At 39.7% G+C, this 24,588-nt stretch overlaps 1 protein-coding gene across 1 annotated transcript in view; it reads left to right on the plus strand.

The window, feature by feature from the left end:
* Positions 1-8,813: 8,813 nt before the first annotated feature.
* The window catches only part of LOC118405619 (gamma-aminobutyric acid type B receptor subunit 2-like), a 40,252-nt gene continuing 24,477 nt past the window's right edge, over positions 8,814-24,588 (plus strand). Inside the window, exon 1 of the mRNA XM_035805173.1 lies at positions 8,814-9,463. Coding sequence (XP_035661066.1) covers positions 9,197-9,463 — 267 coding nt within the window. The 5' untranslated portion in view covers positions 8,814-9,196. The remainder of the gene's footprint in view (positions 9,464-24,588) is intronic.

The raw sequence follows: 24,588 nt of genomic DNA on the forward strand, positions 1-24,588 counted from the left end.
CGGAGACATACATCCCTTTTCCATGGATTCTTTGAGAGCATCAAAAACAAAGTCTCCAATACTGTTCCAGAAAGTAAGATAGAATTCGGCGGGAAGTCCGTCCGTTCCTGGGGATCTATTTGTTTTCATAGCTTGCAAGGCCTCAAAATATTCCTCCTTTTCTAGAGGTTTCTCAAGAATCAATTTTTTATGTTCGGAAAGGCTGGATTCTAGCTCAACAGTCTCTAGGAACATATCAATTTCCCTGTCAGAGACTGAACAGTCGCTGGTATATAGACGTTCGTAGAATGATTTTTCTAACTGTAAGATTTTCCCCTGGTCTGTTACATCAGTGTCTCCTTCACTCAGTTTTGTAATATTATTGTTTGCAGCTTGCCATTTTTCAAGGTTGAGAAAATAAGAGAGAGATTTTTCTCCCTTCTCAGTCCATTCTGCCCGTGCTCTAATTTGTGCACCTCTGGCTTTTGACTGGTAGATTTTCTCAATCTCAGTTTTTACAGTGGTATATTCGTTTAGAGTTGTCTCATCCAGGTTTACGTCTATTTTCTGATCTAATTCCAATAATCTTTTTTCTAAGTAGATAAGATTTCCTTTCATTTGAATGGCTTTCTGTTTACAGAAGCCAATTGAGAATTCCTTGATTCGTTTTTTGATAAGTTCCCATAGGAGCTGTTTAGAAATAGTCGTGTTCTTGTATTCCAAATTAACATCTAATATAGAATTTTTGACGCCATCCATGTAATCCTGATCGGAAAGATATGCGGTATTTAAGCGCCATAGTCCTGGTCCGCGCTTTTCTTTGTTTAATCGTATTTTTAGAAAGATAGCTTTATGATCGGATTTGATGGATGGTTTGATAGTGCACTGTAAAACGTGGTCAACCAAAGATTTTTGAATAAGCCAAAAGTCTATTCTGGTGGACACTGGATAGGGATTCTTCCTTGTCCAGGTGAATTGTTTGCTCTGGGGATGGTTTTTCCGCCAGATGTCAACAAGTAAAAGATTTTGTTTTAAATTATTCAAGGAATTCCCACCTGTGGGTGTCTTCGTTGCATGTTTTGATTGTCTGTCTAGCCCATTATCATTTAAATCATTGAAGTCTCCACCTGCGATGAGGTTAGTGACCTGATTGTCAGTAACCCAATCACAGAGATCGCTGAAGAATTTCCCTCTTTCAGTGCGATCATTTGGAGCATACACATTAAGAATACAGTGATCTTTCAGTACAACAATCAATTTTCTTCCATCGTTACCCTTTAACACATCAACAACATCAACATCAAGTCCTTTCCTGATAAGTATTGAGACTCCTCGACTGTGAGTGCTACCAAAGTCATGAAATTGTACTCCGTTCCAGTCTAATTCAAGATCACATTCAATGTCAGCTGTAAAATATGTCTCCTGAAGGAGGAAAATGTCTGCTTTTTGTTGACTTAGCCAGAGGTAAACGGTAGCTCGTTTGCGTTTATCACGCAAGCCACGAGCGTTTAGGGAAAGAAAACTAATAGCTGAAGCCATGGTGGTGAGTGTAACTTACAGTAGCAACAGTCTCAGAAGGAGACTAACAGTTCATGTTCCGTCTCCAGAGTTCTCACCGAACAGGTCGTTGGTAGCGCTGCGACTTGTCTCTATCAGGTCGTCGATGCGTTGTCTTAAGGCTCGATCATCAGTGCTTTTGCTGCTAGCCGCAGTCGACGACGGGGGGTTCTTCTTTGTAGCACTTCTCGTTGCCACAGTTGATTCGGTGGGCCGGTGTGTTGTCTGAGTTCTTTTCCTTTTTCTTCGTGGTTTCGATGCAGTGAAGTCGGTGATTTGGCTTTGTTTTCCTTTTTTCTGCTGGTTTTTCTCAAGCGTGTTACAGTGTTCATCTTGTTCAGGTGAGCTAGGGGTGAGCTGAACATATGCTGTGCTGACTTGACTCTGCTTTTCTTTGCTGGATCCCTCTTCCCTTACGGTGGTCTCACCACTGAGGTGTGGGGCAGGGGTGGGAGCGTCACGAACGCTGTCCTCAAGGACTGGTCGCGGTCGATGTGAGGCCTGCGGAGGAGGGGGTTTGGGTTGGTCTCGGTAGAACACTCTAGCCTTCCATCGCCCTCCAAGCTCCACAAATCTTGGGATATGTTCAGAGGGGTTAGTTGGAGTTGCCATAAAGGCGAAACGGTCTCCGGTTTCACAGTTGGTAAGTTTACCATCAACTCGAAGCATTTCGCGCTTCAGGGGTCCAAGGAGCTTAACACCGTAGCTTTTCAGGCCAGACGCTATGACTCCATCGTCAACGGAGAGGGGTACATCTCGGACTGTGATTCTAACACCATTTCGCTGCTGAAAAGGGTGATTGTCACTGATTTCAACATACTTGTCGCGAAGGCTAATCCCAGACGCGATGAGGGAAGCACGTTCCTCTGGATCACGTAAGTAGAGACGCCATAATCCGCGAACCTGTTGAATCCCGGCTATATTTGACGCTTGAACACAGCGCGCTACGGCTTTGTAGACCTCGACATTCGTGAAGAAAGTCTCAGTAGGACTAACGGCATGGACATCCTTCTCCAGAAAGAAGACTGGTTTGCAGGAGGATGCTGGAGTTCCGTTAGGGGCCGTCGCGACGGTGTCTATCGCCTTGCCATTAATGACTGCTGACACGTAACTCATGGCTATCGGTGGGAGGGGGGTGGTGATCGTCGTTGTACTGATCAGAAACGAAGTTCGACAAAGGAATCGTAGGGAAAGTTGAACTCACCACCTTATCCCAGGACCTTTGTAGATGTGTTACGGAGCGGATGAGTTGAGAAAATGCGAAGAAAATGTTGAGAATAGGCAATAGAACTCTGGAAAGTGCAGAGCTCTAGAAAAGGCAGCTAGCCACCTCGCAAGGCATCATGGGAAAAAAAAAAGTTGTCTTGGAAGCATGAAATTCTGATTGACCAGGGATGTTACTAGGTCATCCGTGTACTATTCTGCCAGGATGGAGTCTGGTAGAGACTACTGGCTGAAAAATGCCTATAAATGGTCATGGTTCATGTTAGCAAAATACAAAGCCTGACCGTGTCCAACACGTATCTATAAAATTAAGCAATTAAATAGCTTGCTGAATTGATGTCAATACGACGGCACACAGCAAAGGATTCATAGCAGTTGAAATATAACATATCTATATACAAGTGTTGCTTATATCTATATACAGATCAACAATAAAAGCAACACTATATCATGGGAACGGTAAAAATGTAGTAGAGGGAACTTGACGAATATCACTTGATATAAAGATGTAGAGCTAATATCTACGAGACACTTCAGTGCATTTTCTTATGATGGACTGCAAGGAAACTTGGTGTTCCATGTGCCAGTAGCACTACATGGGTCTAAACAAACGAATAAGTACTATGTAAAGTCAGTAATATAACATAATTGAACAATGACGGCTTGTAACACATAGTACTTACATCTGTGAACTAGGTTAAAACAACAAGTGACCAAGTGCTGGGACAAGACAAACCCAACATGTTGAAGAACAGCACTTAGGTCAAAAGGGTCACCGTCAATTATCCACGCATTCCTCAACTCTTAACAGAGATGTCATGTTGTAAGGGAAAGGTCGGCTAGAAAGAACTGACATCATTGCGAGAAATACAAATCGCCAAAGGTGACAGGCGGCTGTCATCGGACAGTCGCAGAAATCATAACCTTGGACTCTGTAAAATACCACTGACTTAACTCGCGACTGCAAAACTTTACTTTCTATTTTCATGAGATTGAAACAAACGTTCACCAAGGCGGGGGTCGTAGCAATCCTTACATATGGCCCTTAGATGACCCTTGGTGAGTTAAAAAGTTCCGTAAATTGGAAGGAACAACTGTTACAGTGGCCGGGGTTTGGTGAGTGACGAATGCAATTATCGGCGTGACTTCCTGTGGTTTCCAGGTTTCCAAGACCTACCCACATACCAAATATCACTTCAATCCATTCAGCCGGTCTTCAATTTGCTGGTTTCTACATACATACATACATACATACATACATACATACATACATACATACATACAAACGCTACCCAAAACATAACCAGCTCTCCGAAAGTAATTATGACAACACAAAATAGAACAGTAACCTCATACCTGTACAAATTGTTCTGATTATGCAAAGACATTCATTCACATCGCCAAAACATTTGCTGCATTATGTACACCGACAGAATAGACTAATCTACTCACAATGTTCATAATCCAACCAACCACTACATGATGTGACTAGATAACATATGGACTTATACACATTAATCATTCAAAAAGAACTATCTTCCATAGAAATTGTTTATTTGGCGAAGATATGTGTTCGAGGAACTCTAGTTTCTGTTGTATTCATATGTTTGCACTAATGTTATAGTTAGAAATTGGACGCATGACGTATGGAAGACTTGATACACAGGGATTGCATATGTCAATCATCGTTTTGTATTTTCATAAACATGTAGCTTTAATCATGTAGATAGAGTGTACGGGGACTATAGTTAGACATTTGACACATAAAGTATTACTAGTATACGAGTATCGTTGATACCCAGGGTTTACATATATCCACCCATTATTTTATGACTTCATGTGGTGTTAAAGAATTTGCAAACAGACATGCACACATGCTAATGAGGAGACAATTATATCGACTGTACGGAATAGTGATTGAAACCCGGCGCGACACAAAAGGGCAGATATTATTCAAAACTCAACGATGAGAGCGATTTGCAATAATATTTTCTTTAATGCTGTGGTTGCATGGCTACGATCGTTAAGCCTTAAGGGCACAATCAATTATGAGAAAGTATTGACTGATATGTGCAATTTTGCTCAACACAACGTGACGATACCACCTGTGCCACCTATAATACATAGACTACTTCTAGTATTTTCATTGCAACATGTAGATACAAGACGTACGCGTATACACCGAACCTTAAACATTTTCCATGATCCAGCGAAGAGATCCAATCCTCATTTAGCAATAGGCAAGTGTTGATTCACTACGTATAGATTCTAATGTCTTGATCTAAGGCCTGACGTGTAGCCTTGACAACAGATGTACTCGAATGTAATAATGGCTAAGTTGCAAAACCACAAAACCACAGAATACCATCTATGATTGATAGCGTTATTCAAGAAGCCACATTGCAAGGGTTTATCATTATTAAAAAATAAATGCAAAACGTTCCATACTATCTCTATCTGAATGGACTGAAAATGAGTCGCAAGAATTGGAATGATGTATGTTTTATATTCCTTGTTCGTACTTAACTGTCACACTGATTAAGTCAATTCACCATTTATCATAATTCCACAATCATACTCTACTCGTAAAGGGACGACAAAATTATACATCACATGTTACAGTTATCTTTTTACACGTTATATTTCATCTTTAGTGGTACATTAATGAGGTACATTTTGCGATAGGAACGTTTTATGGAGATTCTGTACATTCCATGTGGCCTAGATGATTTTTTGTTGCCCAAAGCAAATAAAACAAAAATTGTCGCGATCTAGATTCCCTTCTTTTGCCTCGCCATTCTACTAGTCTCTACCAGACTAATTACTGACTATTAAGTTAAGTTAAAGGGAGAATAATTTGCCAGGTGAATTTTGCTACAAGAGGAGTTGGTCGGCCGCGCAGCCGGAGGGGAAACATGAACCTAAGCGTGGCCAATTTCCCGACTTTTTTTCCGAATTCTACGAACCCCGTACCCCCGTACGAAAGCTACCATACTACAACAACAGACGTAATTCAAATGCTGTAGCGAACACACCGGGCCCAAGAAGGTCGTATAGCTGAGAGGGAGAGGCGACTCTGTTCCGTTACTGAATATTTGGCAGCTGCTTTCTGCACTGAGGTCATGTTAGGGGACTCGCTTTTGGCATTGATTGATCTGCGACTGTAGGACAAATTCTATGTCATCACGAGAGTCAAGGTGGTATCTCACTGCACTTGGGGCACCGGTGCGGCACTGCGGGGTTCGCTCAATGCGACACTGTTGTGTTATTTTCTCCATTTTTTTTATAATCTAGATATTGCGTAATACCTAAATGTATGACTTAGAAGAAAACTGAATACAAAAAAAAAAACGTAAGAAAATTCGTTCTGTAGAGTCCATTCCAAGACACCATGAGGGTTTTTAGGCGATATTTATAATTAGTCTGAATTGTTTTGAATAAAAGAATATCTGAGCCACAATAATTAAATTATTTTCAAAAAATTGAGTAAGAAAATACTCATTTATTGAATTTCTTTGAATATTTTAGAAACATTTTGAAAGTAATTGTACAAAAATATCTTTATTTAGAATAATTGTGAAACCTCTGTGATTATTTCACATTTACAAATATTTACAAAAAATGGTAAACCTGGCCAAATGGTAAAATTAGTTTATTGCCCCCATAAAAGTAAGCCCTATTGTTGCATCTGTATATTTTTAGATTTCACTGCTGGGCACTGGTGGATCCTTTGTGGTGGGCCATTGTTGCATGGCACCCAACCATACTTTGCAAGGATGTGTGAATTGCTATCTTCCCAGCCCACCGAACCATTACAAAAAATGGTAGAAAATGGTAAATAATGGTAGAATGCTGTTATCATTGTTTAGAAACCATTAGAAGTATCCAATTCCACACCATGAATATTTGCAAAGTTTTACAGGACCAGGGAAATATTTATAAAGTTGAAACAGTGTTAAAAATATTTCTGAAGTATCAAATGTCCTAGACATATAATTACAAAACTTTAAAATCAATTCTAAACAATGGCAACAAACATCCGCATGGTGTCTTGGAATGGACTCTATCCCTGAAATTCGTTGAGTAATCTTTCGAACCCCGCGTGCCGCACCGGTGCCCCAAGTGTAGTGAGATACCATCTTATGCAAGCAAACATGTATGGGGCTCAAAGTGTGAGATTATTTTGCATACATAGCAAGCTTTTTGGGTGGAATTGTATGTCATTTTTAAATCTTACCTGGTTGTTAACAGCCATGTCTGGTCTGTGTTGATATTACTCGGTACCTACTCCAGATAATAATCTTAATACTTCGGCTGAGCATTACAGCAATATATACAATACATTCTAAAGCAATTCAAAATGTTTCAATACGTAGCAAGCTTCTTGGGTGTTTGGGGGCTTATTATGTGATGCATTCTGATTGTATGTCAGTTATGTTATTTTTACACTCCCCAGCCATAGCCAGGTATAATCATAACTGGTATGCAATCTGAAAACAGCACGTACAGGTGTATGAAGCCAATTCTATGGACCCTACGATTCTTTATGTAAACACACCAACGACACATACATACATGTAACGTTAGTTCACCTTTATCTGTGGGGTATCCTATGTCCGTTTTACAAAAACAGGGCTTTTTAATATTTGTATCATGTCAACGGACTGTGGCTTGAAAAAACTGAAATATTCTAAAAGTATTTGAAACCACATTCTGTCGACTTGAAATGCACTGATTTTTTATACATATGCAACGGATATAAGATATTAACAAGTTTTATTGCAAATTCTTGCCCGTGGGCTAATTGCAGGTAACATATAAAATATTCAAACAGTGTAAAATACAATATTACAAGTGTCTAATCTAGTCTAAAACTAGTAAAAGTTAACTCTAGATCCTGGATTATTGGGTTCGACTTCTTTTTTGAAGAAAGTGGAAGACAAAAGATCCCACCTTTTCTATTATGTGTGGGTTTTGTGATGTTAAAAGGAGAACTGTTTTCTTTTTGTCATTGAATGTGAGGAAGTTTGGGTGGAATTTGGTGGCCTCATTGAACAGCTCTTTTCTTTCTAGATTATAGAAAGAGCAGTTTGACATAAAATATAGAATACCCCGCGGGTAAAGGTGAACTACCGTTTCACATGAATATGGTGAAAGCAACACAAACGTCTTTTCTCATTATCGTAAACAGTAATTGGCTCCGCTTGTTAGAAAGCTAACCGTGCGTTCAAATATTCATATACCTGTCGCTGTGAGAAACATAAAACACTGAGTCCCGCCTGAAACCGCAGCTGGCGACGCATAAAACGTGCCGTGCCTTGTAACATCTTTTTCGCGAACTCGTCATATTTGACACCTTATTATTGAAAGACTGCAACATAGCATTACATCTCCCAATGGCAGTAAATCGTAAATGAAGCATAGATGGATATTTCACAAGATCTAGAAGAAATATGGTTCAATGTCATATGGATTTTGCGTCCTGTTTATGCAGTTGTCGATTTGTTGAATGTACATGATTGTAAAGAGCTGCATTGTCTGATATTATTATCATATGAAATAGACTTTATTCTTGGTCTTTGAAAAAAATCAGCAAGACAATGGTATTATTGTCATATTTTGTAGTATTTAGAAATACTCCTCCAATGCCGTCCAATAGAATAAATGTATATTCAGTTAGACAGATATGGAAAAAGCACTAGCTTAGCTCTTTAAGTCGTAATTCAGTCTGAGGAAAATAAACTGGCGATTTTTTTATATCTCGACACACACCATTAAAAGAAAGCCCATGTCAGCAGTAAAACCAACCTAATCGAGAGCATGTGAGCACTATTGGCCAAACGATCTTGCCTGTGCCACTGAAGACGATCAATTGACCGTTTACGAATAACCCAATGACGTCACAGATGGGCTCTCGTTCATTCAGAGGCGCCACAAAATATCATATCGCGGCAACAACCGCCTATTAGGATCATGCGGGTGATACCCTGACCATAACGCCCCCATTTCACCGTCCGAATGGCTATACAAACAAATTGCCTTCGCTTGGAGCATTCAGCTGGGACGGCAGGCAGACAAAGACTGGTGCTGAATCAGCCAATCACGTGCGACCTCATCCTGAGAGAAATCCAGCGGGGAAAAATCGTTTGGTAGGAGTTATAGCAGCCAGCCTTTGATAAGGTCGGAACGGGCCCGTATTTTGCAGTTCAGACATGTATGTACCAAACGTCACCTACAATCTTTCATTCCCTCGCGACAAAAAGCAGTGTGGCTGTACATCAATTTACATCACCTCTTTACCACCTCAAGCCATGTCGATATGTAAATGAGGTAACATCATATACTGGTGGTACAAAAGGCGCTGGAAGCAGAGGTAACCTCTATCAACCTCTGTGATTTTCTGTGGGCGGCTTAGCGAGGAGGCGGTGACTGAGGCATGCTTCTCCGAGGCATGGAGGCAAAGCGTTCGGTGCGCTTCGGCAAGACAATTATTCTGCTGTACATTTTATCTGCGGCCTCTAAAACAGAAGCCCTGAAGACGAACCTGACGATCATGGGGTTCTTCCCGAACTCGGAAGCTGCTTTTGGCGGGGAGGCAGGGAGCGGTTTACCGGCGGCGGTGGAGCTTGCTCTGCAGGACATCAACGAAAACAACAACGTTCTGGCCGACTACAACTTGGTGATGCTTTGGAACGGAACAAAGGTAGGTTTGAACAACACATCAATCATAATTCTACATCATAGCTTCAAACAATGGTTGATACAAACATTCAAGTTCATAGCTTCGTGGAAAGAGTAAATATTCCAACATTTTAAAATGCAAGTATTACGATACAGGTTTTCTTTAAAATGTTGCAATTCTAAACAATGATTACTATCAACTCATTCAATGATCTTGAATGATTTTTGCTTAACATAAATGCATCTACGCAGCTGTAAATAAGACCTATGAAGCATAAGGAGATGGTGTCACATTAATTAGTTCTAGTATGATTTCATGTTATTCATAGTCCTTACATCGCTGAAAAATCAAATCTATTGCCAGCGACAAGTCATACACTGTACTCTATTAGGTCCAAGGCATCACACAAATCTCCCTCACAACCATCTGATGGTATTTGACCTCATCCAAATACCATGAGACGCCCCGAACGCCATCTCAGCACTTTGTAGAAAATTACACAGACAATGGGACGCCACAGGGCCGACGGTTAGACCTGTTGCACGGAATGGTCGTCGGGAAAATCCTAATTAATGTCAGACATCTTGCTCTTGAGCAAGCGGTCTGATAGGGCGTAGGAGATATGCGACACATGCATCTAGCAAGTCACTTAATTCCAAAGAGTACTGAAGACATGGTACTTGTGCCATCTAAGGTCACAATGTGTGTGCTTCTGAAAGGGTTGTAATAGTATACAAGGGTCATTGGAATGGTCGTCGGGAAAATCCTAATTAATGTCAGACATCTTGGTCTTGAGCAAGCGGTCTGATAGGGCGTAGGAGATATACGACACATGCATCTAGCAAGTCACTTAATTCCAAAGATTAGTGAAGATATGTTGCTTGTGTTATCAAAGGCCACTAGGTGTGTGCTTCCTCTGAAAGGGTTGCAATAGTACGCCAAATGTGACAAGTTACTCAAGCAAGTGGATATGATTTTGGAAACGGTCAGGAATTTTAAACAGCATCCTCTACCTTTCGCCATTGGCTATTAAAAAGATTTGTTGATCAGAAGGTTTATAACAAAGAATTATGAATTGAAATACATATGTTTATGAGGTGAAAGCAAATTTTAGATAGTCCAAAGGGAAAGAGAAATGAGACGAAACCGAGGTTGGTGGAGCTAATGTTATAGTATCCCGAGTGTATAATGATATATGACAAGTGTATTACTGACCATAGGATAGTAATAGAATAGGATAGGAATGAACTTCAAATAGATCAACTCTTTCATGTATGCTAGCCTGCTATCAAAGATTAGGTTTGAGTGCAGACCAGTGATGGACTGAGGTAGTACACTTATCAAGAAAACATAAGAGTTACTCTGACCGAAGGCTAAAAATGATATTGAACCGCGGGCTCCAGAGAAATGAACTTTTGTTTTTTGGCTTGCTTACAAAGACTGCAGGCATGCGGTACAGCATTTTTAAACAGATTCGTCCACTTACGAAGAACACATAAGAGTGAATTTAGCCGAAGGCTTAAAAGAATTGAAACGGTTCCAGAGAAATGTCGGACACTCTTGTTTTGGCTTGCTTTCAAAGATAACGCATAAGTGCTCAGCACTATACGACAGATACAGTTCGGCTGTCAAGGCAAACTGAGAGTGACTCTGGCAGTTGCTTCAGGCTACACAGAATAGAAATGGATTTTCAAACATATGAAACCAGAATCTTGACTTGCTATCGAAGATTGGGTATGGTGGTTCAGTAATATTGTACAGATGCGGTCAATCTACCACAGATATGCAAGAGTCACTGCTTTGGCTGTAGGCTAAAGGCTAAAGAAAATTGAAACGGGTTCCAAAGGAATGGAACCAGGAGAGTGGCTTGCTATCACAGATTGGTTATGAGTACTCACGATAGAGTCAGCGTATCATACACATACAAGAGCCGCTGCTCTGGCCGTAGGCTAAACAAAATTGAAATGGGTTCCAAAGGAATGGAACCATGAGTTTGGCTTGCTCTCAGGTACGATGGTTTGATAATATTGTAAAGATACAGTCAGTGAAGCACACACATACAAGAGTCACTGCTTTGGCCGTAGGCTAAACAATATTGAAATAGGTTCCAAACGAATGAAACTAGGGGTTTGGATTGCTATCAAATATTGGGCATGAGTATCCAGTAATGTTGGGCAATGGTTCACTTATCAAGTCAATAGAGAAGTGACTTGGGTTTTAGGCGAACCAAAACTGAAATGGTTTCCATAAAAATGAAACTACATGAGTTTGTTAAAAAAGATTGGGTATGATGGTATAGCAGTAATGTTGGACAGATGCAGTTAGCGCGTCACAGATAAACATGACTCACTGCTTTAGCCATAGGCTAAAGAAAATTGAAATGGGTTCCAAAGTAATGGAAGCGGGAGGTTGGTTGTCTATTATTAAATATTGGTTATGAGTAACTCAGCAATGTTGGATGGCAGTGATTCACTTATCAGGGCAATATCAAACTGACTCTAGTTGTAGGCGAACCAAAATTGAAGTGGTTTCCATAAAAATGCAACGAGGAGTTTGGTTCGTTATAGAAGATTAGGTATGAGTGTTCAAGTGATAATGTTGGACAGATGCACACATATACAGGAGTCAATGCTTTAGCCATAGGCTAAAGGAATTTGAAATGGGTTCCAAAGGAAATTGGACCCATGAGTTTGGCTTGCTATCAAAGATTGAGTATGATACTTACTTCTACTCACGACAGCAATGTTAGACAGCAGCGGTTCACTGACCAAGGCAATATTAGAGTGATTCTAGTTGTAGATGAACCAAAATTGAAATGGATTCCATAGAAATGAAACTATGAGTTTGGTTTGTCATCGAAGATTGGGTATGAGTGTACAGTAATGTTGGATACAAGCAGCCCACTTATCAAGGCAGTATATGAGTGACTCTATCTGGTAGTAGCCAAACCATACAGCAAAGCAAATTGCAATGGGTTAGGGATAACTGAAATCAGGAGTAAAGCTTGCTATCAAAGGTTGGGCAGTTGGAGAAGTAGTCCACTTGTTATGTGGACGAGTGTGTGGACGTACTCCTACGCGTGTTCATGTACCCTTACAAGTATCCATTGACCTTTCAATATCTCGGGTAGCGATTAGTGGTCAGTGGAGCCTCCACACGTGTCAGGTGTCCTGAGTATGGTTGTAACTATGTCAGTGGAGCCTCCACACGTGTGGGGTGTCCTGCGTGTTGGTTGTACCTAGGTCAGTGGAGCCTCCACACGTGTGGGGAGTCCTGGGTTTTGGTTTTACCTAGGTCAGTGGAGCCTCCACGTGTGTGGGGAGTCCTGAGTTTTGGTTGTACCTAGGTCAGTGGAGCCTCCACATGTGTGGGGAGTCATGAGCTTTGGTTGTACCTAGGTCAGTGGAGCCTCCACATGTGTGGGGAGTCATGAGCTTTGGTTGTACCTAGATCAGTGGAGCCTCCACATGTGTGGGGAGTCCTGGGCTTTGGTTGTACCTAGGTCAGTGGAGCCTCCACATGTGTGGGGAGTCCTGAGCTTTGGTTGTACCTAGGTCAGTGGAGCCTCCACATGTGTGAGGAATCCTGGGCTTTGGTTGTACCTAGGTCAGTGGAGCCTCCACAAGTGTGAGGAGTCCTGAGTGTTAGTTGTACCTAGAGGTCAGTGGAGCCTCCACATGTGTGAGGAGTCCCATGTTTTGGTTGTACCTAGATCAGTGGAGCCTCCAGACGTGTGAGAAGTCCTGAGTATTGGTTGTGACTAGGGCACAGAAAGGAAGTTGTCACATTTCGGTTTTCACGTTTTTACGTAGGTGTTATATTTCAGATAGGCAGCCTGCAGTTACAATTTAAGTGGGTACGTAGATAAACTTTAGAAAGCTTACTCCGTTATTTATGCTTGGGGCAGTATTTTGATACGTGATAATTTGCATGATGAAAGCAATAACACCGGAATATGGAATTGCCGGCAGGCATCATCAACCTTCAGTTGACTGATAACCAGTCTTTGCCATTGCCTAATTGGAATCGGCTGGAACTTTTGTAATTTTAAGGTCAGAGACCAAAATGATGTAGTGTCAACAAGTATCAAATGTAAACCATACTCTGCAATCTACACGTAGCCCGAATGTCTAACAAGCCAATACTGTGTCTACGTTTAAAAAGTGAAAATCTTTGGTATGTATGTTTGACTATCTATATATCGTAGAGTATTTGTCTTACACACTAGATTTGTTAGTTTAACAGTCTATCGTAGTCTGTCTTGTAGATTAACTATTTCAAGAATACACTATACAAGACAATAACGAAAAATTATATTCATGAATTAGTTGTACAATTGACACTTTTGTTGTTCACAATATATTACCAATGGGGGCATCAAAGTAACCATGAGGCTCTTATGTGATCTATATGTGAGACATAAGGGCACTCTTACCACAAATGATGCAGTGGAATTCATTGCACGACCGTCATATTTATATGTAACGTTGGATGAGATATTGCTTCTAAATGCAAGGTGACAATGCCTTTTATTCAAAGAGGGTGATGACACGCGATCTGGGTACAAAACATGGTTCCACATGCAACACATATCAAGGTATCGAGTTGAAATATCATAAGTAAGGTTTGGAAAAATTCAAAGCCAAAGTAAGATTCATCTATGAAGGTTAGACATCCAGGTCATAAGAATTATGCCTAAAAGCAGTTACTCAAGTAACTGAATAATTATGATTTTTGAAATGGTCAGACGTTTCAGATAGCATCCAGTATCTTTCGACAGTGGACTTGTACAATGCGACAGTAAGATTATTGAACATTTGCGAGGCTCTATCAAAAAGAAGCTTTATTTTCAGAAAAATAGGGCCTGAATTTTTTGTCAGGTCACAGTAAATGAATAATGTTATGAAAGCCATCCTCTACACACTCCAAACTAATGCACACGAGTGAAAAGGGTGGTCAGAATAACGTTCACGCCTGTATTTTTAAAGTTAGAGACTACAAACAATAGGAATTGAAGCGATGAAATATTGTAGCACAACAAAGAAGTATTTCATTTCCTACATGTTCAACAATGCAATGAGTGACAATGGTGTCGACGTTAAAACCTTTAAGCAGAATAAGGTGAGCATATTTATGACAGAGAACAAGTAATGATACAAAGACGCTGATGTCATTCTATAGGATTTATGTTGTTTTATAGCAACGCACGGTTTTGTAAACAGATTTTTCATTTAGAGTATGTTATGTACCAAAATTATCTATTGCGTTTCAGCCACGGCTACATTAAACACCCCATGCAGTGCATTCCGCAGTAGGTAGTGATGCATTACTTGTAACCTAGCGACGGACGGAATATTATATTATGTGTCAATCAAAACGAAAATCATGGGGACGTATTTCAAAACCTTCAATTTCAAGAAAATATAGAAATAAACATTAAAACAAGACTTGCTGGTAGTCCTCGAGCATATCTAGACTTTTTGTACTAATTTATCCTCAATTTTGTATCAAAGGAATTCTTCTTTTTCGGCTTCTAAATCAATAACATTTTCGTCATCCGAATATGGTAATATACGCAAAATATGCCGTGCTTTATGCTTATAAGCGCAAAAACAATTATGATGAAAATTTTAGATGTTGACCCATGGCCACTTTTCAAACAATATTCGAAGGCCGTTGCTCAGAGAAGATGCACGAGTAATAACAGGTTAGGGCCAAGCATCCTTCCACATTTCACAAGTCACAAGTCAACGATCATCAACAATGCACATTTTAGAACTTTTCATAGCGTCTGTTAAATGTATTCTTTATTCTAATGGCTAATATATATGACAACACATATTAGAACGACAAACTATTGAAAATGTATTTTTTCAAATCTATATAATTAATGTGTCAATCTTGGGATAAAAGTTTATGAAGGTTAGTGACTAAACACACTCGGCTACGCTCTACATGTACATCGTATTCGGCTTTCTCCAGTTTTTTCTCCAACAACCCTCACCTTTTACATTTTCAACCGGCTCTGCTTCCTTCATATGTTACCATAACCAGTCGTTGTTGATTATATCGTAGCGGAGATGCTTTCAGCACATTATACAGCGTCCGCCACATGCAATAAAGCTAAGAGCTCCGTGAAACCTCCCACTGGGATCCCACAGGGCGCCTGTCAACGTACATTAAAGTTGCTACATATTACCAAGGCACGGTAGTGTTATTACCTGTGTGAAAGGGAGTTCTACGTGTGTGTGCAACATTATGTTTGCCAGTTTGTTACCTTCGCTAAGGTTATGTTTTCTGTAGAATCTGTATGTTTGTAGTTAGCACTACAATGCTAACAAACAAACAAACAAACAAACAATAACAAAAATCTGTAAATGGATCGCCATAAAAATTGGAAATACGTGGTTCCGTCAAAGACGTGGTTAGATTTGGGCTACATTATTTGCTCGGCTTTTCATGCTACTGCAGCTAAACTTTCGTTTTTTTATATCTTACTTTATGGTCACGACTGTTGTCTTTTTGTGTTTACGCATGATTTGGCCAGCAAAAAGAGTAAGAATCTATAAATGGATTGTGAAAATATCTGTTAGATGGGTAGATCTTGTAATGAAAATGATCAAGCTTTATTGGAGGACTAGTGTCTCCGGTTGTCGTAGTTTTCTTCCATATTTGCATTAAGCCACAACGCTTTAATCGTAGCATATTTTAGGCAAAACATTGAAAACCAGCATCTATCGGTCTTTATCAATCGAGACCATGCATACTGCGTACCGAGCTTAGAGGTAGATTACGATTCATGATACTGTTAAGTCGTTGGTGCTCTGTACGTCTATGTTCGTCCTGGTAACATTTATTTGACTCCTTGCTTATATGTACAACAGATCAACATTTCGTGAAAACAGAAATTGTTCACAACTGAACGTTTGATAGATTACTTGTCGTCCTACTCTTTACCAGGTCCCTCCAGCTAACTGCGCATTGATTAACTACATTGCGTGATCAGGCCTCCAGGGGCTATCGACTCACACAGCTAGCTAATGTCCCGCCGCGTCCATTAGATCATCACTCATCGGTCCAGACTTCAATAGCCACTTGATGCGATACTGTTACATCAAGGTTTGACTTTATTTTTTCCTCATTACAGGTTGTATCTCGCTGCACTTGGGGCACCGGTGAGGCACTGTAGGGTTCGTTCACTGCGGCACTGTTGTGGTATTTTCGACGAATTTAGATATTGCGTAATACGTAAAAGTATGACTTAGAAGACAACAAAATACACAAAACGTGAGAAAATTCGGCCTTTTTATCTCTGAAATTTGCTGAGTAATCTTTCCAACCCCCGCAGTGCCGCACCGGTGCCCCAAGCGAAGTGAGATACCACCTTAAGCTTCAGCCAGTGCGTTTATACTGGTGTAACAAAAAGCCCAGACCTGGCCGAAGTCCACTGGTGTTGAAAACTAGATTACATACGATCAATCGATAGAGTCAACCGAGTCATAAATCGTCTCTGTTTGTATAACCAGCCCCTGCGGCCCATTTAGATTAGCTATCTGCTTTCGAACGTAGATGAAAATTTCTGAGAGATTACCAGTGGAGGAGTTATCTCTGTGTTGTAACTCCGTTCTCGCTGGATGCGGTCGATAATATATGTAATATTATACTGTACCGCAGTGAATATTACGTAGAAAGCACAATGTTAGCATAAAGATGTATGTGTCATAAACTAGGGTATTTACCTTTTCGTGGGGAAAAGCAAAGACTTTGAAAAGCAAAGACTACTACCAGATCGACTTCTTGAATCAGTACAAGCAAAATGAATACATCACAAGTGATGAAGAAACATCATTTTTCGTTAAAAAAATTGGAACCAAAAAATCACAGAGAGGAGTCAACCTCTGTTATCAATTCTACTACGAGGGTGGTTCAGAAAGTAATACCAGTAATCTGTTTTTTTCATCGAATAAGTATTGACACAAAAGTAAAGGTATATATCCTCCTGAGATTGAAATATCTCAATTTGTTGTTTTATGAGTGACTGAGGTGATTTCAAGATGACCACCCTCTTAAGTTTGATTAACACAGAATACACTTCGGGCTAAAAAAAAACTTAAAGATAACTTGATGTCCCCAATGGCCGACTAGAGATTCGCCTTCATCAGTGTGGAATGACCCACAATCAGCCCCTGTATAACCTTTAATACTACAGGGGTCAACACAATCTTGGCTGCTCATTGTTGCAGCCTGGATTAGGATGGTCTCATTTGTATCTAGTTGGAATGATGCTGTTGATAGCATCGCCATTTGTAACGTTATACATTACTCCCGCCTGCCCTGTATTTATATTCGTGGTTTGTTACCTTCGCCAAGAAGAAGGTTGTGTTTTCTGGTGCGTATGTTTGTTTGCTTGTTTGTTTGTTTGTTTGAACCTTTGTTTATTTATGAAAGCTCAAATTTGCCTTCCAGCCGCTTTTAATTTTCTTCATGACGGAAGAGGCAAGGGTCAGAGTAACAGAGATATAGTTTACATCATGTTTCCTTGTTTGTTCGTTTGTTTGTTTGTTTGTTTGTTTGTGGACAAAGAAAAGCCGTCATTGGATCTTCATTATATGTATTTGAGAGAGAGAGAGAGAGAAGTTGAGATACATAGTAAAATTTGAGATATCTTTTTGCTTGATTACCTTCCAAAAGGTTAAAAATTTGATGACAAGCTTATAAATAATTGGAGCTCTACAGCTATAGCAACATTTTAAAATCTAGAAACAGTGACACACTCCTTTAGTTAAGTAAATATTGCAGGCTGACAATAGGAAAAATGCAGGGGAGGGTGCAACCGAATGGGTCAAGAAATAATACATAGCGACAAATTGAGTGATGACGCCCATATCGGCTAGCTGCCGGACAAGACTTAATGTAGGTCATCCCACATACACGACCCGACCTAGTATACACGGGCACTTTAAGGCCTGTGACAATTTTGGTCGAACATGAAATTCGAACCACTGCGTGACCTTAGGTAACCCCGCCGGGCCGGAGCGTTTTTAGAACGGTCCAATGTCAGTATCTAATGTTACATTGCGAAAACAGGAACTTACGATGTATGGGTTACACTAACTACTTTTTAAGACTTATTAATGTTGAGTGTTAAAGATATTGATCTAGTATTTATCAAATATCGACATAACTAGAAGCGGTTAACAAAAGGGCACCCCCGCGAGAGCTGCAAGTGGTACAGTCCGAACATGGGTTCCGACCTCCCGGGGTGTGGAGTGGCTGGAAAACAGCGAGGCGCTCATACTTCAAGTAAACAGCAAAATAATGCTATAAATCGATATTTCTAGCCCAAAATAATTGTATGGCAGTTGACTGATGCCTTATACTGCTTGCGAAATTTCGCATTGATACAACAGCGATTTAACAGATACAGACATAAAACATTCATATTTTACCATCGGTTAATGTTACGTACAGTCAAACATGTCTTACTTGGACGCAGTTCTTGTAGGGTAAGTAGTGTTTCGTCGGCCCCTGCCCACATCAGGGCACCAGTTTTATGACGAGTTTTGGGCAGATTTAGGTTCATTAAGCCTTAGACCTTCAGAAATCAAGTGGGTCTTCTTGCAATATCTTTGATTTCCGTGGCTGTATAGATATTTGTACGAAAAATACCAAAAAATTGTCAAAAAATTCTGTTTTTGCCCCAAAATTGAGCCTTACCTAGGTATAGCGGCAAGATCCCCAGGCATATTAGATATCACAAAGATATAATCTATTACTCCAGAAAATATGACTCAGTTAGACAATCATTTCATAGTGGGCACAGACCCATTTTAATAGCATCCCTATTTTTTACCAAAAAATGGTTTTTTAAACCCAAAATATTGAAGATCCACAATTTTCTTGCCATCATATTTTGAATATGGGTGAATTGCGTTAACTGGCCAAAAAATTGTTGAAAACAGATGGTTACATCAAAAGTTATGGCCATATAACTGCTCGACTGAGAATCTACAGGTGTCACAGGCCTTAAACTGCCTGTGTATAAGGCCTGCGTATCAGCCCATCAGAATTGATACACGTAAGAGTGGAAACGAAGTGCCATTCTGATTGGCCTTGTCCCTGCCACTATCTGGGTGAGAAAGTACAGAGATTGTGTTAATGATTACAAATGCAGTGCTTGGGTAGTCCCAACACCTATGGCAGATGCCTAGGATTGCCCTATCAATCTTTGTGACTGTTATGTAAACCTTCTAAATCACACGGGGGCACTTTAACCATATATTGACTTATTTCACTTATATACAGTAAGACTGGCTTTGTCTTTATGAGTTATATCGAATGTTGCTTCGCTGAAGCTTTTATGACGGCCCGCTTTTAGCTTCATTGTCGCAAGCAGACTCCCTGTCCAAAACGTATGATGCACTATAAAGCAGCCAGATATAAGAAGATTCTATGCAGCACAGGGGCGTTATAAGAAATGTATGTACGTATGGTATGTCATTATGAATTTCATTTGATATTGCGTCACTGAAGCTCTTGTTAGTGGCTACTTTTAGCCTCTTTGTCTCGATCCAGGAGACTGTCCAAAACAGATGATGCTAGTTCAAATCTAATTCTTTCTTGTGAGCACACACCTATTGTATAATATTTCGGCTTTGAAGAAATGATTGACGTTAAAATTTACTTCGCGAAGCAGCTGCTTCGAGGGTCTGTATAATCTGTTTATCAGATGATCGAACGTCAAAAGCAGTCAGAACATATAAGCCAGATTCCCCGATGCGCTGCGGTATAATATACGCACGACAAATATGTATTTCCATTGTGTGTCTGCATTCTGCGGTTGACTGTGCTTTGAATTTTAGATTTAGCAGAGATTGCATCTGGCCAGGGGCTTGACTCATAGTATGTGATAAATGTTTGTGGCGATGAAGGATAGAAGATCCAGGGATGAGTATCCATGCCCTATACATTACTGCTGAGAAGCCTCAATGACTACTCTATCACTGCGGTATGGTGCATAACTCATGATAATCAGATACAGTATTAGTAGATGCCGATCTTTAGAATGTACTGAATTACGTTCAATGAACATAGATTGGTTGCGATCAAATATTCTCAATATGCTCGGCTTTTGAGGTCTTTCGAGACTGACTGCTTTGACGGCTAGCTTTCAATATTAGAACTGAAAGTGTACTTAATCATTATCTTAGATAACGAAAATAATGGCAACGCAAACTACTGTGTAACCTCTTGACAGATTAACAAATCAAAACAATAAAGTTAGTTCACCTCTATCCGTGAGGTAACCTATAATCGTTGTTTTTTAAACAGGATATTTAGTAATATGCAAGAATTTTAAGATATGGCAATCTGAATCAACCATATGTCGATTTTGTATCCCTAAATAATTGATTTTCAAATACAACGGGAATAAAGGTGATTTAACGTTACTTCTCTCCCTTAGCTTAAACTAAGTAGCGAATAAAGTCTAGTCTATGGGCGTACTGATTATAATATAAAAATATAACACAAGCAATATTTGGTAGTGTTATAGTAGTGATTCTGTACATAGTAGAGTGGAATTATTTCTCAAGCTACCGACATCTTGCACACTGTAGTCTTTCCTCAGTAAGACATATGGAGCCGCATAGTTGAAGATTTGAACTTTATTTCATTCAGCCTGTATGAGTGATGCTGTGTTTAGAAACAATCATAAGCAAGATATGAAATATCATTGATATGAAGACATTTTGAAATATCAATTGAAGTGATAAGCCAAATTGAACGATGAAGAGGCGTGAAGAAATTAGCTGGTCCTTTATTCGCGGCACGTTTACGACCGGTGACTGATAGCTTGATGATTGTGTTTTGATCATAAAATCCATGCTGTTTAATTCATAGCGTTTGCAACGTGTGCAATACGCAGTGGGAATTCATTATCACTACTGAACCAGTATATTGTTGACGAAAGCAATTTCATCATTTTGTTTTGATATGAGAAACCAATCCTTTATTAACGTGTCAAAGTGCATTATTTCTTTCCCACTATTCCTGACCATTAGAAAGGAAACACTACTATCAAGATCAAGAAACCCACATATCATAGAATACATTTGGTCTTAATCTGTCTCAAAATCCAACGAAAATAGCTCGATCCATATTTTAGTATCTTACCCCCCCCCCCTCCTTGTTCTACACAAAGAGTGCCTTTGATATAACAAGTATATGTAAGACCCTCTCCCACGTGAATATAGTTGTGATATAGTAGTAACATGTAAGTAACTTTATTCAGGAAGGTTTGAAGCCTTACACGATGATCAATAGGCAAGTCGAACCGAAGTGACACCGACGCTCATTTTGTAGTATTAACTGCTGCCTGTAGACTGCATTACAACTAAAGCCATGTATCTTTGTTGCATAATTTCAGCAGGGTTTTGGCATGTGGGTGGTATTTTGAAAATTAAAGCTTCGTTGATCAATGTGCATGAGTTGCAATTACCGGCCGGAATTCTACCTTGTTGAGTATTTGCATATGTTGGAACTCGTTTATACTTTGAAGCTGACAGTAAAGGACATGTATTTGATTCACTGCCAAAATATAATTGGCAGATATTGCATACTCACATAACGGGGAATGCAATAATGCTTATTCGTGTGGTTGGTAAATTAAGCCATTTACAGAGCGTGGTAAATTTGTAAAAGATAGAGGAAGTCTTTTTTATGACTCATGGGTACTAAAATCAGTAGTTCTTCTTTTATTTTCTCCCTGACCTGCGTGTTGTGTTGAGAATTTAGACTTAGGACTTCAGTATTCTAATAAAATTTGCTTCCCTATTTGCAAATGTTAGTTTCGTGTCACGTGACCTTTGTAACCTTTGACCTTCAGGTCACGTGATGACACCATTCTGAGCTGATGAAAGATGGCGAATACCATTTGAATGTCTTCTCGCCAATAGATTTTATAGTTTTGCGTATCAGAGTTAATTCTCCATATTAACAGCATGACTGTGTATCTACGTACCATGAAATTGTTTTCTGATGTGACTCCTTCCTCCTTTATGCCAAGGTCACATTTCCGGCTGGGCAGCTTTTGGGAACGAAAAGCATTATATAGAACACCCCAAAATGTAATTAAAAAAACGTAGAAAGGAGAATCGTGGGCATGATTTGTGTTTATTTCTAGGTATACATTTCTTTATTTTTCGTTTCCTAAAACAGCCCGACCGGGCCCCGGTTGGAAAATATGACCTCATCATGTAAACTGGGGCAAATAGACCTATGATGTGGAGGCTGAACATGTAAATAAGATGTCAATTCACTGTAAGGGTATAAAAAAAATGCTCTTCTACAAGATCTCCTCAGCGTCACTGACGAAAGGTAGTAGATGCTATAGTCAAACCGTTTTCAAAATCATATCCAGCTGCTTGAGTAACTGTGCTATGCGACGTACTAGTAGCTTATCGTCTGAATATCTAACATGCACTGGCATAATACCGGTAGTAAGACTTATACCGGTAGATTCAAAATACTGGAACTTAAAGAGATCTACACATGCAACAATAGTTATTTCTGAGCTGTGCACACTTCAGACATCTAGGTGTCCAATACATCATTTACAAAGCATCGATAACAATGCATTCGAAGACAACAAGGCCAAAAGTTTTCAGTATCTTTTTCGGGGTAGGCAGCTCGTCGTGGGACGAACACACTGTCACATTCATTGCCAAATTTATAGATCATAATTACACATGGTCACGGCACAAGACGAACATGATTCAACAACAATCTTGAATTTCTGTTGGTGACCTACAACTCATGTAAAAGTGTGAAGAACCGTTGCATAATAGCCCGGATCTATGACTGAATGGGCAAAATTGAACGTACGCAGCCATTTTCCCGCCATTTTTATATCTACGCTAGCAGTGAAGTGTTACGTCATAGCGGTTGTGACGGACAGAAGTTAAATGAAAATTCTTGACAGTATACGTCAGTTTTCTCATGACATTTTGTATGCTCATGCAGGTTTATGTTTTATGCATTTACTGACAGAAAAGGAAGGAACATCAGAGGATGTATAAATGTACATAGCGGCAGTTAATTGTGCCGTGTTTCTTCCTACCGGTATTTTTTACCCCCTCCCAACCACGCGCCCGTTCGCCGTGTAATTCCGCGGCGTGTTACAATTACAATATTACGCTTTTAGCAGGACAAGAGTGGCAGAACAGTTACACAGAAGAAGTGGCAAGGGTAACCTATAACAGCAACATGTAACTGGAGAAAATGATGCGTTGACAATGTGTCAAATCAGTATGGTTAGAGAAATCGTCGTAAACGTACCGGTATTATGATAATAGATGTTAATATCAAAGTAGGAAAAGACTGGAAAGTAGTCCTATAGTAGAGCCCCATAGGCATGATGTGTTGCAGATGATGTTTGAATATTCATAAGTGTTAACATAAGCGGAACCAGATCAATCGATAAACTAAACCATGTAATAAGATCTTCTCTATTTGCCAGACCATTCCCCGGAGTCCACTATGGTCAGCTGGTCAGCTAACTACTTCCGATCGTAGATAACAATCTCAGAAAGATTACCCATGGCACACCCAATGATCAATTCTACTTAGCGCTTGATATGCTATCCTGGACTACTCAGCCGGCCCAAATGAAGTGTAATATTACCTTTGCCCAAATGACAAAAGATAATATGTTATTGCCTGGTTTGTGGTATGCCTTGTTTTTTGTAAACTACATAACTCAACAATGCTGCAGTGGATTGATATTTAGTATGCAGCCATTTATTTATTCAAATTGCAACAAGGGCAATACAATGTGGACACATAGGCAGCATGCTGATATCGTGACCACATACATACATATACAATACAAATCATAACGCTACACAACAATGGCATAATCAAGAACTAACAACATATCTAACATGTTGATCTAAAATCAGTCTACAATCTTATTTACAATATACAATTCAAGTCATAATTGCTTCATATCACAAAAATTTGTTCACAAGTTCGGAGATCAGAGGTCATCTGAAGGAAAGGCTATGTACAAACAATGTTGGAACTTCCACGGGCGACATCGCATATCTAAATAGCAAAGTACAGGGGGAACGACTGGAAGTAGCTAA

This window comes from Branchiostoma floridae, chromosome 18, assembly GCF_000003815.2.
Source record: "Branchiostoma floridae strain S238N-H82 chromosome 18, Bfl_VNyyK, whole genome shotgun sequence".
In the NCBI taxonomy this organism is placed as follows: Eukaryota; Metazoa; Chordata; class Leptocardii; order Amphioxiformes; family Branchiostomatidae; genus Branchiostoma; species Branchiostoma floridae.